Source organism: Arachis duranensis, chromosome 9 (genome assembly GCF_000817695.3).
Source record: "Arachis duranensis cultivar V14167 chromosome 9, aradu.V14167.gnm2.J7QH, whole genome shotgun sequence".
Lineage (NCBI taxonomy): Eukaryota > Viridiplantae > Streptophyta > Magnoliopsida > Fabales > Fabaceae > Arachis > Arachis duranensis.
Genome location: NC_029780.3, coordinates 118,215,062 through 118,230,741, shown reverse-complemented (window position 1 = coordinate 118,230,741; position 15,680 = coordinate 118,215,062). Strand labels below are relative to the sequence as shown.

Below are 15,680 nucleotides of genomic sequence, written 5' to 3'. Positions count from 1 at the left end.
ACAAGAAGAGAACAAATATATTGGTTGATTGATAGTATTCTCATTGTTATTGGTCAACAACTCAATTCCGTAATCAATTTGGGTTGGTCGAGTGGTCAGCTCACTCGTCCGCTTAAGCAACTGTCGGGAGTTCGAACTCCGTCTTGTGCATGCAGCAACCTATTAGCCAACGACAGACCCTTAAATGAAGTTCAGATTCGCGACGGATTAATTCTTAACCTGTCATGTTGGGAGATACCGTTTGGATAAACAAAAAAAAAAACTAACTCAATTGCGTTCCCGCCACAGTGTCATGGCGTTGCAAATTTGCAACAAATTAAAGCGATGTGTATGCTCATAGCTAAAATATTATCTAAATCTTAAATGAGATAACACGCTTTCTTGTCTTAATACATGTCACTAAAGTATAATTATGATTAATCAATTTAGTTTGATCTAGTAATTAGTTTATTATTTAATTTAAACAAAAATCAAGAATTTAAATTTTATTTTATGTATGCAAACAACTCGTTAACTCGCAACAAATTTTTAAATAGATTTTAGATTCGAAATAGATTAATCCTGAATTTGATAGACTTAAAGATATCGTATAGAAAAAAAATATATAATTATGATTAACTACCACGGTTGAAATTATGTCGCACGGTTTCCTTAGCTTGGTTCTATTGACCAAAAAAACTAAAAAAGTTGTGATGTCACACACCTTAAAAAGTCCTAAACCACTAATATAATATTGGACTTACGGCAATATCTCTCTCTCTCTCAGCATGTAGTCATGCATGCTCCTAAGTCCTAACTAAATTTGTGGCTTCAAACACCTTAATTAGATCTTAATCTCATTATGACACTCATTTTGGGACATAATCTTTTAAAATAAAAATTTAGTATATATAGATTGATTATAGTATTTGAATAAAAATTTTTTTTTGGTGTTTATTCGAATAAAATTTAATTATGTATAAAAAATTATTTTCGTGAGCCTCTATATATTTTCATGCATGGGTACTTTAGAGTTACTTCTTATGAAACACCTAGTCACGTTAATGTCTATAAAAAGAAAAAAAAAACTATCGATATGTGGTTTATTTTTTTTAGATATTGGATAAAAATTGGTGTAATTTTTTAATATTGGAAATTATAGTGTTTTACAAAATATTGGGATGATAGACATTACAGAGGACGAATTGTTAGAATAGATTTTTTTTATTTTAAAACAATACACAGACTGCGTATTATATTATTTTAATATTAAAATTACAATACACAAATCGTACATTGTCAATACAATACGTGTTCTGCGTATTGTACTTGCACAAAATAGCGTCTCCAAACATTATAAAACTCTATTTTTTATAACATCAACGTAATATTCTATTCACTCTTCGATATTAAAATAAAAAATTCTCGATATGTTAGTATCTACTAATTTACTAATAGCATATAGTATATTGCGTGGAAACTCATGCTTTAACTCGTTAGCTTAAATAAATTTTTGCTTTTTATAAACTAAACAAATGTTTTTTGCATCTTTGACCAACATTTAACAAAACAAATATTTTACAAGGGGAAAAAGACAAAAGGTGTATATGCCATGATAAATCAATCGTATGTTAAAACGTAACACACATAAAAAATAGTTTATAAATATACATAAATATATAATTAATTTAGCGATTAATTTTTTACATGTAAGTTGCATTTTTTCTATAAAATACTCCTTTTTTTGTTTTCACTTCTATAACATTTTTCTTTTGATTTGGTTCGATAAAATTTAAAAGGCTATGGTTTTAGTGTGAGTAAATCACCAAAAATGTTTTCCAATAATTAAATTGCCAACAAAAGTATCTTTTAAATTTGCTAATAACAAAAATATTTTTAAATGTAACAAAAAATATCCTTTTTTTATAAGTGGCAAATGGCATCTGTATTTAGTAAAACACATGTGTATTTAATTAATTTTTTTTTACAATAATAGGATTTTTATTTGAAAAATACATGAAAAATAGAACCAAAATTTTATATCTAGATTTTTATTTAAAAAAAAATTTGGTCATTTACAAAAAAAATTCAAAAAAATTATCCATCGTATATATTAAATATTTTTTGTCACATTTTAAAATATTTTAAATTTATTTTTTTCTTGAAAAAATTTAAGGATACTTTTGCTAACAATTTGATCATTTCAAGACAATTTTAATAATTTACTCTTATAGTTTCTAATATTAATTTAATTTGCTCCATTAAATACTAACTTGATAGGTTAAATGTTGACGCGACATGTCATTAGCATAAATAGAAACCAAAAAATTTTATTTCAACTAATTAAAATTCGTAATTCAATTCTTTGAAATTTATAAATCATTTTAATTGAATATATAAAAAATATTAGAAAGAATTTTAGTTATTTTCTAAAATCATTATTACTCCATCCATACGGAAAATATTCGGGGAATAAATTTTAGTAAAAGTACAATTAATAGAAAAGCACAAAATGTATTTTTTAAGAGTAACAACAATTTCATATTTCGAAAAATTACTTTTCTATATGTTACATTTTAATTTAATTTTATAAACTTTACTTTTTTTAAGATTGACAAAGTATTTTTAAATGGAGGTGAGTTGTAGAGAAAGACATTAGTTAAAAAATAAATTCTGATGATATTCGAATCTTCAGTAAATCATGGCTCCCTTCTCTTTACTTTTTCACTGTATACTACGTACTATCAAATAGTTACCATCTGTTATGGGTGAAAGACTTGATTTTTTCAAATAAATAGTAGAACCAAACATTAATCTCAAATCTTTTTTCTCGCTCCAAGAATTGCTCAACGAATCCTATTCATAACCCCAGGAGAAGGTGAAGATACAATTCAATATAGGTGATGAACATAGCAAAAACATATGATATTGTATAAAAGTACAGGATTGCTTATCAATTTTATCATATTTCCATTGAATTCTATCCGAACTTCATGCAACAGAGGCCAATTTAAAATTATTTATGGAAGTTGAAAAATTCTCACAAGATATTGTTCTTTGCATGAAAATTTTTTTATGATAAATTTCCTATTCTACTTTTCATCCACGAGTGGTTCCTATCCACTTCGACAACTTATCCAACTAAATTTACAAGTCAGCACCAGAATAGTCTTTTGACTTACCTCATTCTAGACCCTAGATATTTCTTGTTCTTCGATTGGTGGAGGGATTCGGTGTTACAAACTGGATTTGAGAAAACAAGCTCTTATATAGCTCAACTGATTTTGATTATAGTTTGGAATATTTGAAAGATGAGAGTATCGTCGATTCTTCGAGCATGTCCAGAAGCCTCCGGAAAAAGTACTAGCAACATCGCTTAAGTTGAACTAGAAACTATCTATTATGCTTTATGCATAATGCACTAATATTCCTTTCCCTATTTACTTTTCTATATTATTTTCTTCTTACAATTTCACCTGTTCGTGAATAATTGAGAATCTCTTTTTTTATTTCTCTTGTCCTAACTTTTGGATATTATATTTATTTTTTATTGAATAAAATACCACTATTGTCTTTGAAAAAAAAAAATGTTGTAAATCAAATTCAATTCAAATATTTAAATATAAATAAAATTTATATTTTAATAGATATTTTAACACCAAATCATTTTCTTTAAAAAAGTTTAGTTAATATATACTCTTAGTACATTTTAAATTACTAATTGAAAATTTTTTATAAAAAAACATATAACATTTTCAATGCATTATTTATTATGAGTTTATTAAAATTAACAATTAAAAAAAATCTACTAATAATAATTTTAATTAGATAAATCTAAAAGGCAATCTTTCTAAAACACTTATCTTTAACAAAAAAGAAAAAACGAAAGCCTATCTAAACAATTCGATCGGGTAAACATATCAAATAACAAAGAATAAAACTATACATTCAAATAAAATATTTAACTAAGACTAACCAAATTGTTATAATGATTTTTTAAATCGCGTGCTCCTTTTTCTTCTTCTTTTTCTTTTTCATTATCGTCATTACTAACAACACCAACATTTTACTAACATCTTTATTAATTTTTATTTTCTTATCATTAAATAATTTCAGTTCATTTCTTAGTTTATTTCAGTTCATTTGTGTGTTAATTGAGGTTTACTTGATGCTACTGATAAGTATTGACTAAATTTTTTATTCTTTAAATAATTTTTTAACTGTTTATTCAAATCTGAATTTAATTTAGTTCATTTGTGAATTGAGTTAAGTTCACTTGATACTATTTTTAAGTATTCACCAAATCCGTTATTCCTTAAAAAAATTGATTTTAATTTAATGTTTCTGTTTAGTATTGCCAAGAAATATTACACACCAATTGAACAATCCTACTATTTTTTTAAGCTACCAGCTAATTTTGATCCCTGATAATTATTATCTAGGTAAATTAATAATATTAAAATTACATAATTTTTCCAAATTGAAAGTAATTATAGTCAATTTATGAACTTCAAGTCTTCAAACAAAATTTCTTTTCCAATGATAATAAATGATTGAAGTGTTAGTTCAATAGTATAAATGAAAATCGTATAAAAGTCTATCTAGATGCAGAAATTAATTGAAATGTGCTTTTCTTGCTAATTGAATATTTATTATTTTTTGTTTAAATTTGAACTGAATTCGGTTTATTTATGAATTGAGTTAAGTTCACTTAATTGATACTACTTTTAAGTATTTACCAAATCTGTTATTCCTTAAGAAATTTGGTTCATCTCTTAGTTTAATTGAATTCATTTACATGTAAAAATGAATTGAAATGTGTTTTTCTTGCTGATCGAATGTTTATCACTTTTTGTTCAAATATAAATCGAATTCGGTTCATTTGTGACTTGAGTTAAGTTCACTTGATACTACTGTTAAGTATTTACCAAATCTAAATCAAATTCGGTTCATTTATGAATCCAAATGAACCTTAATTAAAAGGAGGAAAAAAAAGTGTAGCAACAACAACAATAATAAAAGAATGATGATTGAGAGAAAACACGCGAAGAAGAAAAAGGAAGACAAAGAAGAAGGAAGACAAAGAAAAAGAAAAAGTAATGCGAAGATAAAGAAGAAAAAAGAATGCGAATACAAAGACAAAGAAGTGTTATTAAAACGCGCATGTGTATACCCGAATGTAATGAAAATGATTTTTATTGAATTTAAACCTATTTAGTTGGACTTGAATACACAAATGATTTTTATTCTATTTTATTCTATCAAGCATGTCAAGTGGGTTAGGTGTCAATGCAAGTGCCAACTGATGAGTTAGAGTGAAAATATTTTTATTGGTAATTTTTTTTAGAGTTGGTTTATGTTTTTTAAAGACAATTTTTTTTGTTGTGTTTGACAAATATAAAAAACCACATACTCATATTTGTAATTTTAAAATGTTAAGAATGATGTATTTTTTTAAAGTTAAATTGTACTTATTAAAATTAAAAAAATTAATATAATTGTATATATTAATAAATATTAAAATTAATCTTAATTAAATTATTTATGTCAAATTTTATATATGATCAAAATTCTTTTTTATTTATAATTATTATAATCTTTTTAAATTTTAAAAATTATTTAATAAACATAATTATTATCATACATGATTATTGAAAATCACTTTTAGTTTGATTTACCAAATAAAAACGTTACTGTTTTAGAAAATTATATTTTAAAATCCAATTTTAAACTATTATTTATGAAAAATAAAATCTTTATCATACCAACTTTATTATAGGATTTTAAAAAGTATTTCTCTTGTATGTTAATGCTTTATGTAAAAATATTATAATTTAACAAAGCGAAATTAATACTTTGGTTTGATCATTTAACAACTTTTCACATGTAATTTTTTTCTGAACCAATTTATTTGTTATAACTTGCAAGTGGATCACAAGATACTTTCTATGCCTAAATTGATATTTTCAAACTTTCAACCTATTAATTATTAAAAGATCCATTGATAAACCACCTAATTACAACCAAGCAATTCCACAAACATAAAATCTTATAAATCTCCATATTAATTGGTCTAGTAAGTTATCTTTTCCACTTAATGATATAAAATATAAAAAAAAAATATGAATTGAATATTTAGAGCAACATATTCCTGTTCATTCCACATAGGAAATGGTAACACTAACACACCATATGAAAACAACAAAGAAAGAACCCATTTTTAAAGTGTAGCAAAGCAGAGAAGTGCCAATTTGAAGTAAAACAGAGAGGAAGGTAGTGTCTCTGTTTTGGCGCTTTCCTTCATTAAAACCCCATAACACTTCTCTCCATAAATTTTTCTTTTTTAATATTTTTCTCTCTTTCTGGTTTTCATCGCCGTTCTTTGATTAATTCAAACATCTTTCAAACCATTTTCTTTCTTCTTGTTATATTCTGTGGGCTAAAAAGTTTGCTCCTTTGTCCCTATCATCGTCTTCTTCTTCTTCTTCTTCTCCATGATCACAACCAGCATTTGAGTTCGTAGAAAGAAAAGATGGGTTTGTTCGGCAGTTTCTTGGGGATCATTGGTTTTGTGTTTGGAATCCCTCTTGGCCTATTGGTAGGGTTCTTTGTGTTTGTTTACTCAGAAACCAAACAAGTGAAGGTAATCTTTTTCTTTCTGGGTGTTCTGTTGTTGTATCATCGTTATGTTATTCAGTTTGATTCAATGCAGATTGAGACCCCTTTTCCGTTTTGAATTTTGGGTGTGGTTCAAAATCTGAAATTTGTGTTTTGACTGTTGAATTGCAGGAACCTGTTGTTAGGCCAATCAGTGAATTAGGCCCACATGCATTGCAAGAACTTCTGCCTGAGATTCCTCTTTGGGTGAAGACACCTGATTATGAACGGGTTTGTAATCTTCATAGTTTCTTTTCTTTTTGTTTTTTATTCTGTCTTGTTTCAATGTTACTGTGCCATTGATGTTGCATAGTTCTCTCTTCTATGCAGGTTGATTGGTTAAACAAGTTTTTATTGGATATGTGGCCTTACTTAGACAAGGTACCTCAGAAATTCACTTGTATATTTTTCTTTCTGGTATTGAGTGATTCTTCAATAATTCAATGGTATTTGGTTTTGAGGTGTAGGCAATCTGTGAGATTATTAGAAGCACAACAAAACCGATTTTTGCTGAATACATTGGAAAGTATCAGATTAAAGCAATTGAGTTTGAAGAGTTAACGCTTGGTACTCTTCCCCCAACTATTTGTGGTATGGCTCTTAGCTAAACCATATGACTTTTAATTTTAGTTTTTTGGTTGTAAATAATTTATCCAAAGTTCTGTAGAAAAAATCTAGGATTAGGTATGGTAAGTTGGGATAATTTTTTCACACAGGACATAACCTCCTTCGGCATGAAATGGACTGGATAATATGAATCCTTTGAAATTTGAAGCACAATGCATCTTCGAAAGAAGTGCACTTGAATAACTTCTTGTGTTGTGATGAGAGGGAAAAGAAAATGTTGAGAAGAAAACCAGAACTATGTTTTTTCAGCTTGTAGACTATGAGTTATTGCAGTGTTAATGCACTAATTTGATTCTTTTGTTTGTTGTCGACTGTTTGCAATTCGGCAGGCATGAAAGTCTTAGAAACAAATGAAAAGGAATTGGTCATGGAACAAGTTATCAAATGGGCTGGAAATCCTAACATAGTGTTGAATTTGCAAGTGTCATCGTTGAATATCACAGTTCAGGTTAGATATATAAGCCTAATTTTTCTGCAGTTCATTCAACAATGATGCTTCGTTTTCTGGAATCATTCTTTTTTTTTCCCTAATTTTTCTTCAGTTGGTTGACTTACAAGTATTTGCAATGCCAAGGGTAACTTTAAGACCTTTAGTTCCTACATTTCCATGTTTTGCAAAGGTTGTGGTATCGTTGCTGGAGAAGGTAAAAGGAAATATTGTATTCAAGCTTAGCTATATTGCTTTTCTTTTTCTAATTTTTGGAGTTAGAAGAAATCCCTTCTTATATGATGATATGTAATCATGTTGAATATACAGCCTCATGTGGATTTTGGGATGAAAATATCAGGAGGAGACATCATGGCAATACCTGGTCTTTATAGATTTGTTCAGGTACAACAACCTTCCTTATTCTATTCTTTTTAATGATAGATGTTCTTGTTTTTGTTACTTTCTTAAGGTTGTTCATAATCCATTAATCCTATGCACATCAAATCTCTAGTTCCATCAAATGAATTGAACTGTGCTCTTCTATTTGCTGTGGCAGTTTATTATTTAGTCATACTCGAAAGACTAACTACTTTGTTTGCTTACAGGAAACGATTAAAAAACAAGTTGCGAGCCTCTATCTGTGGCCTCAAACACTAGAAGTTCCTATTCTTGACGAATCGACGTAAGTTTGTATGTACAAAATCATTTTCCATAGTCTACAAGCTTTGTAGGTTTCTTGTCTTGCATTTTTGCAACAAAACCTTCATGGATCATTCTTTTCATTGGTTAACATGAACATCTAAAAATGGTTGTTTCTGATGTGTATAGGGTGGCGATAAAGAAGCCGGTGGGAATATTACACGTGAATGTCATTCGGGCGCATAAGCTTCTGAAGATGGATTTGTTGGGAAGTTCTGATCCTTATGTCAAACTAAGCCTCACTGGGGACAAACTTCCAGCAAAGAAAACCACTGTCAAAAGGAAGAATTTGAATCCTGTGTGGAATGAGAAGTTCAAGCTTGTTGTAAAGGACCCTCAATCTCAAGTTCTCCAATTACAAGTCTTTGACTGGGACAAGGTTTCCCCTGATCTTTCCTCTAGTCAATTTCTTCTATGACAAGTCAACTATAGTGGCCGACGTGCCATGGTATAATTGGACGATAGTATAAAATGGAAATTTTCTTACATTGTCAGTATATTCAAATTAAATTGATTTTTATTTACATTTTGGTTGAACCACAAAAACTCTGAACTAGATCTTTATTCGGGTCCGATTTCCAGGTTGGTGCACATGACAAGCTGGGAATGCAATTAATCCCTCTTAAGATGCTTAAACCTTATGACAACAAAGAATTCACACTTGATTTGCTTAAGGACACAAACATAAATGAAACTCCAAGTAAGAAGCCAAGAGGGCAAATTGTAGTGGACTTGACATTTGTTCCATTCAAAGAAGATAGTAACAAGTTTGGTGGGAACTCAGAAGGGTATGGAAGAAAGGAAAGTGGAATTGATGTGGTATCTGATGATGAGGTGCAAGAAGGAGCAGGTTTGCTTTCAGTTATAATCCAAGAGGCTGAGGAGGTTGAAGGGGAGCATCACAACAACCCTTTTGCAGTCTTGACTTTTAATGGAGAAAAGAGAAAGACTAAGGTATACTTATTTGTAGTAGTGTGTTTGGTTTGCAATTATATTGTTTTTAGAGTAAAGGATACTTGAAGTTCGGCTAAAGTTTTAAAAATACCCCTAAGTTTTATTTTGTTTTAATTTTATTCCAGAAATTTTCGATTTGCATTAAATATACCCTTGACGGCTAAATTTTCAAAAAATTTAAGACCAATCTAACAATAATACATGAAAATTATGCTTGATTTGCTTGTGTTGAGAGTTGTTCTTATGAAATTGTTGTTGAATTTGTCTTAAATTTTTTGAAAAATTAATCGTCAAAGGTATATTTGATGCAAATCGAAAACTTATGGAACAAAATTGAAATAAAATAAAACTTATGAATATTTTTAAAACTTTTGTCAAACTTTAGGGACAAAAAGTATATTTTACTCTTGTTTTTATTTTCAATGTTTTTTGTTTCTAAGATTTTGCGAAGAATAAAAAGAAAACTTTGAAAGCAATTAAGGTGCATTTGGTTTGTATTTTTATTTTTAGGATTTTGTGAAGGAAAAAAAAATAAGTGGTGAAAACAGAAAATACTATTTAATTGCTTTCACCAGTTTCTTTTTTTCTTTACAAAATTCTAAAAATAAAAAAAAAACTAAAAAAAAACAAATCAAACGCACCCTAATTTTTTTTTGGTTTTTCTTTACAAAATTCTAAAAATAAAAAATAAAATTGCAAACCAAACACAGTAGTTTTACAAACGTAGTCCGTGTGTAATTTTGTGGTTTTATTATTTTATATTAAGAAAAGAGAAATGATTTTGATAAACGTGCGCAGGTAATGAAGAAAACTCGTCACCCACGTTGGAATATTAACATTTTTCATCTTTTTAATGAAATGATTATTTTGTTAATGCAGGAATCACTGGGGCATGTGGAGATTAACCTGAATGATGTAGTGCACAATGGTCGCATTAATGATAGATACCATCTTATAAATTCAAAGAATGGTGAGATACATGTTGATATACGTTGGAAGGTCGTTTAATAAATCAAATCATAAATAATAATAATATAACAACAATTAAACCAAACTATTGTGGTATACATTTTCTCAGAAATTATCAATTATTTATTTATTTGTTATGCTTGCACGATTTCTAGAACTTTTTTTTTAATTTTTTATTTTTTGGTTAAGAAAAGGCTCATTAGTCAATAACAGAAAACAATATTGACATATTCATACCAAAAATAAAAAATTAAAATCAATTTTGTCTTGTATTTTGCTTCAACACGTGGCACTGTCCGCACGAAAAATAAAGATTACGTGATTGACAATTGGCAAAGCTGCGCTATGAAAACTTCGACTAAATCACGTGAGAAAAAAAATTAGACAATTTTGTATCATATAATATTTAAAGAATTCAACGTGTGTGCTGGTCATTGCCTTATTGGTCAAAAGATAGAAATATTTCTTTTTTTTTTTCGATCAGATAAATTGATCATAAAAATAAAAAAAATATTTGAAATAGGACCATTTAAATAAAATATTTTTTTATAGAATTAAGGAGAATAATAAATAAATATATTAATATATTTATGGTTGATTTTGTTCTCTAAATTATCAATTTTGTTTTTGTACTGCTGTCATATAGAATATTTCGGTAATTATTTAATTTTGACCTTACAGTAAAATTATATTAAAATTAAATAAAATTTTTTTATATTTAAATAAAATATTATCACGTCCAAATATAGGAGACTAATTTAATATATAATTTGATATTATAAAATGTGAAAAGGTTAAATATTATATTTGATTGAAAACAAATTTATTTTCTATATCTATTATATATTACTAATTATACAACTAAATTATATATATGTCACTTTCTCATTACAATTGAAATGAAATCTTTCTCTCTAAAATTAAAGAGTTCTCCTCTCATTTCTCTCATTTTTTTTATTTCTCTCATTCTTTTACTCACTCTATCTCTTTTATATATTTCTCTCATTTTTTTACTTATTTTATCTTTTTTATAAAAGTACACATATTAAATTCTTTTAAATTTTAGATAATGAATATTAAAATTAATTATTAGTTAAAAAATAAACTCTTTCACATGAAAATAATAACTAAAAATCTTATTATTTGATTTTTTTTCTATGGAGACCCTAATCTTCTTAGCCGATAGAAATTTTTGTCTCTTAAAACCTTTTTGATAAAAGTAGTTTAATGATATAAATTTTTTGTTCCATAATTTATAATGTCAAGACCGACATAATTTTAAAAGATTTATATTTCTATAATATTATTACGAGTAAGAAAAATTCAAATCGAAAGATTTTTTTTTACGATATCCTCCAACCTGACATATTAAGAACTAATCCGTCGCGAACGAGAACTCCAAAACATGGATATGGGCCTGCAGAGCAACCAGTTCGTTCAAGAAAAAAGATGTGGCGTTATCTTTGGTTTTGAACTGGGCTAAAGCCCAAAAGAGATATTATTACCTACACCTAGGGATACTTGACACCATGTTTAGGCCCACATATCACCATTTCCCTGATGAGATTCCTTTACTCTCTTTCTTTTCAATTTAATTTTCACCCTCAAAAGTCAAACCAAAAAAAGAAAACTTTTTTCCATGCTTTTCTTTTCCTTGTTCCGAGAGATGATATGGACACCAGGTTGATGACAATTGACAACAAACAAAAAAGTCAAAAGATTCAAAGATGGCTACACCACACTTTTCTATTAAATTGACATAGGATAAATTTTTGGTAACAATTAAAACCAACCAATAACCAACCGAATCAATTGATTCTCTAACCTCTAATATTGATCCCATCATCGGTATTAACTGTAATAAAAATGGAAAAAAGAAATAAAAATTAATTAAAAAAGGGCTTAGATATACAAAATCTAAATATTTAAATCTATATTTTGGTGTGAAAAGTTATAATTATATAAGGAGTTGAATGTATATGATGTACTAAACTATTTCTAGTACTATTCAGAACTTTTTCCTTGGCAAATTAAAAGCTATGATTGAAAACTCAGTCCTTTTGGGTTGTGCAAGTGCAACAGTTATACCAACCAATCTTCAATTTTTTTTTTCTCTTTAATTTCCAGATTTTGCTGAGTGTGTGTGTTGTTGGGGTCTAGGGCGTCCTCAATTATGCCAATCAATTAACAAAGGGTCCTCAAATATTAACAAAACAATAATAATAATAATAATATGCATGCATGGTACATCAAAAAAGAAAAGGGGGGAAAAATCAACTTTGGAGAATCAAAAGAAACTCCCCAATGAGACTTTCTCTGTGCAAAGATTTGCATGAACCTTCTTCTCATGTAAATTTGTCAGGGTATTTGCATGATAGTGTTTTTAAGGTACAGCTATGCAGAAAAAAAAATAGAAAAAGAAAAAGATCAAGATAGCTTAGCTAGCACACACTAAACTACTAAAGCATGTAAATAAATAATATATAATTATATATACGTATAAATAAATAAATAAATAAGAGTTGGATTTCTTAGCACAATCGGGGACAATGATTTTGAACAATGTGGACCCCACAGAATGTATGGATTAAGTTTGACTTCTTGATTATCAAAACATGTGACATCATAATTAACAAAAACTAACAAGGGTTGGTTAGTTCTCCTCTTACGCTATGTTTGGTTTAAAAAAAATGAATAAAAAATTTTATTTTATTTTTATTTGGATGTCAAAAAAATGAAAAAAAAATTTATGTGAATTTAAATCGAATATAGAAAATTATAATATTTTATAATATTTATAAAATATAAATAAATAAAAATATTCATACTTTATTTTATTATAAGAATATTAATATAATTTTATATTATTATATTTTTTTTGTCCAAACAAAAAAATTTTCTATTTTTTTCATTTATTTTCTCTTCATTCAAACACATAAATAACTTCACTTTTTTTTATTTTTTCTTAATATTTTTTCTGCCATTTTTTAATATCCAAACAAAGCCTTAGGGAGATCTGCATGGTTGCAACCCTTTTTTTTTCTTATCTTGATATTTGCATACTTGGATACACAAAAGAAAAATAAAGTAGCTTAGTAATAATAATTATCACTTATACTTGTAATAATACCTCAACTTTATGGAGAAAATGAAAAAGAAACCTAGTGCGTGCTTGAGCTTTATGCATATATATATACTCTAATCACACAGTCTCATCAAACCATTGATAAGAAAATTAATTAAATTAATTAATGTGATTCTTTGGAACACTTAGCTTGCTTAAACTAAATTATCTCAAAATTTGTTTCCATTCGGGATGGATAAGCAATGAGCCTTGGGAAGCTCTCTCTCTTAAATTAATGTATGTACTTTAAGTGCTTCGAATATGCTTTGTTAGTTTAATTAGTTGGGATTAAATAATTAATTGTAGTTTATCTACTATAGTGATAAAAGAGACATAGACATATAGCAAATTAGGGTTTACAGAAATCAAATAATAAATCTTTGAAACATATCTCACAAAAATTCTAAACTATAAATTATAAATTTATAATAACATAATATGATTAAGATAGAAATTTAGATGCAGTTAACTTCATGTAAGATAATAGATAAAAATCGTTAGATAACAATTTAGTCAAACTTATCAAATTATTTAATAACTATCAATTATCAATTTTATATGAAGTTAACTGTAACAGAATTTTTTTTATTATTAATATTTTTATATCCAGAATAAAAAGACAAGTATATAATAGTATATGGTAATTACTAGCTTGAATAAGCATTAAAAAAAAGTGGGAGGCAACATGAGAGGAGAGGTTCCCTTTCTCGTTGACTTAGGCCATAAAGTCTGGCAAATTTGAAGGTAGTTTAAAGGGAATCCAATCCTCCTCCCCACAAAAAGGGGGAGTTATTTGATGAGGGATTCTCTATTGAATGGTTCTCCACTACTCATTCATGTATGTATCAATAACAATTGCCTCTCATACGCTCTCTCTATCTCTATCTCTATCTTCAATGTATGTGTGTTGTGATGAGGCATGTGTGCCCTCAAAAGGAGGAGAGTGATATTGAAAAGTAGTCACTTTCTTCGTTGCTTATTGATGTTTTCTTGTGGGGGAGAGGAATATATAATTTTTTTTGCATACTAGAAAGATAGGGAGTTTTTTTTTTAAATATTTTTTTAAGAGTTTTATACTTTTTTAATTTTAATATATTGATTGCATTGATCAAATTTAAAGTTCTTTATCTTTTTAAGTAAACATGTTTACTTTACATATTTTAATGAGTGTTAACATTTTACTGAAAATTTTAAATATAATAATGTTGTTGGTATATATGCTAAAAAAATAGGGTTTTATCGTGTGAGACACAAAAATATATATTTCATTTGGGAGCTTCGTCGAGGACAAAATATTTTGAACCAACTTAGGTTGGTCGAGTGGTCAGCTTACTCATCTGCTTAAGCAAGTGTCGAGAGTTCGAATCCCGCTTTGTGCATGCAGCAATTCATTGGTCAACGACAGACCCTTAAATGAAACTCAGATCTACGATAAATTAGTTTTTAACCTGTCGAGTTGGATAATACCGTGGGCTAACAAAAAAATAAAATAAAGGGACAAAATATTTTAGTAGGTGTAGTTCAAAAAATTTAAACAAATAAAAATACGTTAAAAGAGCACTCAACCAACAAATATATTTTTTGCATAAATGCTTTTCTCTCGTATGAAATAACGTTTGGCCTCTCCAACAATTGAATTTTTTTCTCTCCCAAAAAAAAATTGGATCCCGCTAGGAAGATAATGACTTATTTGTACAATGTGTACAATGTACTATATGAGTTACAAAATAAACATCCCACATACTATCTAGAATAACCATCCGAGTACTAGGGATAATAAACATCTTTCTAAAAATTTAAATTAATTTTCGGATTCACCAAGGATCGTGACCTTTCAGATCTAGAGCTCTAATACCATATCATAATACCACTCATCCTAAAAGTTTCAATAGATGGAAAAAGGTAATACTAATAATTATATTTCTAATACTCCATAAACCTCTATTGCGCACATTATACAAATATTTCATTCACTCCTCATATTTTTCCAAAAAAATTTCATCCACCGTGTATTACACTAGTGAGATCCACTATGTAAAATACCATTTTTTACCTCTATATAAAACATAAAAAGCGAACAAATTTTTATTTTATTTAATATTTTATCTTTAAAAGTGAGCTTTTGGGGGGAGTAGATTAAAGTAAATGGGAATAGGGCATACCACTGAAAAGCAATGTATCGGTTAAGTATCATTTTGGTGTTCCTATTCCAATCTCATTATGTGGATGCTCTTTGATTTG

General features: G+C 27.8%; 1 protein-coding gene across 2 annotated transcripts; it reads left to right on the top strand.

The window, feature by feature from the left end:
• Positions 1 to 6,155: 6,155 nt before the first annotated feature.
• LOC107467906 (synaptotagmin-3) lies at positions 6,156 to 10,455 on the top strand. 2 transcript variants are annotated; one of them, XM_021131622.2, is made up of 12 exons: positions 6,156 to 6,252; positions 6,488 to 6,622; positions 6,769 to 6,867; positions 6,967 to 7,017; positions 7,104 to 7,227; positions 7,593 to 7,711; positions 7,806 to 7,907; positions 8,021 to 8,095; positions 8,299 to 8,375; positions 8,522 to 8,771; positions 8,975 to 9,346; positions 10,145 to 10,455. In XM_021131622.2, exons 2-12 carry the CDS (start codon positions 6,512 to 6,514, stop codon positions 10,352 to 10,354), a joined length of 1,590 nt encoding a protein of 529 aa, XP_020987281.1. In that variant the 5' UTR covers positions 6,156 to 6,252; positions 6,488 to 6,511; the 3' UTR covers positions 10,355 to 10,455. The 2 variants fall into 2 exon arrangements, with proteins under 2 accessions (XP_020987281.1, XP_015942615.1); XM_016087129.3 differs by having other exon boundaries at positions 6,168 to 6,622.
• The last annotated feature ends 5,225 nt before the right edge of the window (positions 10,456 to 15,680 follow it).

Bases quoted from the DNA above. Each gene is read 5' to 3' on its own strand.
- LOC107467906 (XM_021131622.2), top strand. From the start codon at position 6,512: ATGGGTTTGTTCGGCAGTTTCTTGGGGATCATTGGTTTTGTGTTTGGA. The intron at 6,623-6,768 runs GTAATCTTTTTC...GTTGAATTGCAG, and splicing joins CAGAAACCAAACAAGTGAAG to GAACCTGTTGTTAGGCCAAT. The intron at 8,772-8,974 runs GTTTCCCCTGAT...TCCGATTTCCAG, and splicing joins AAGTCTTTGACTGGGACAAG to GTTGGTGCACATGACAAGCT.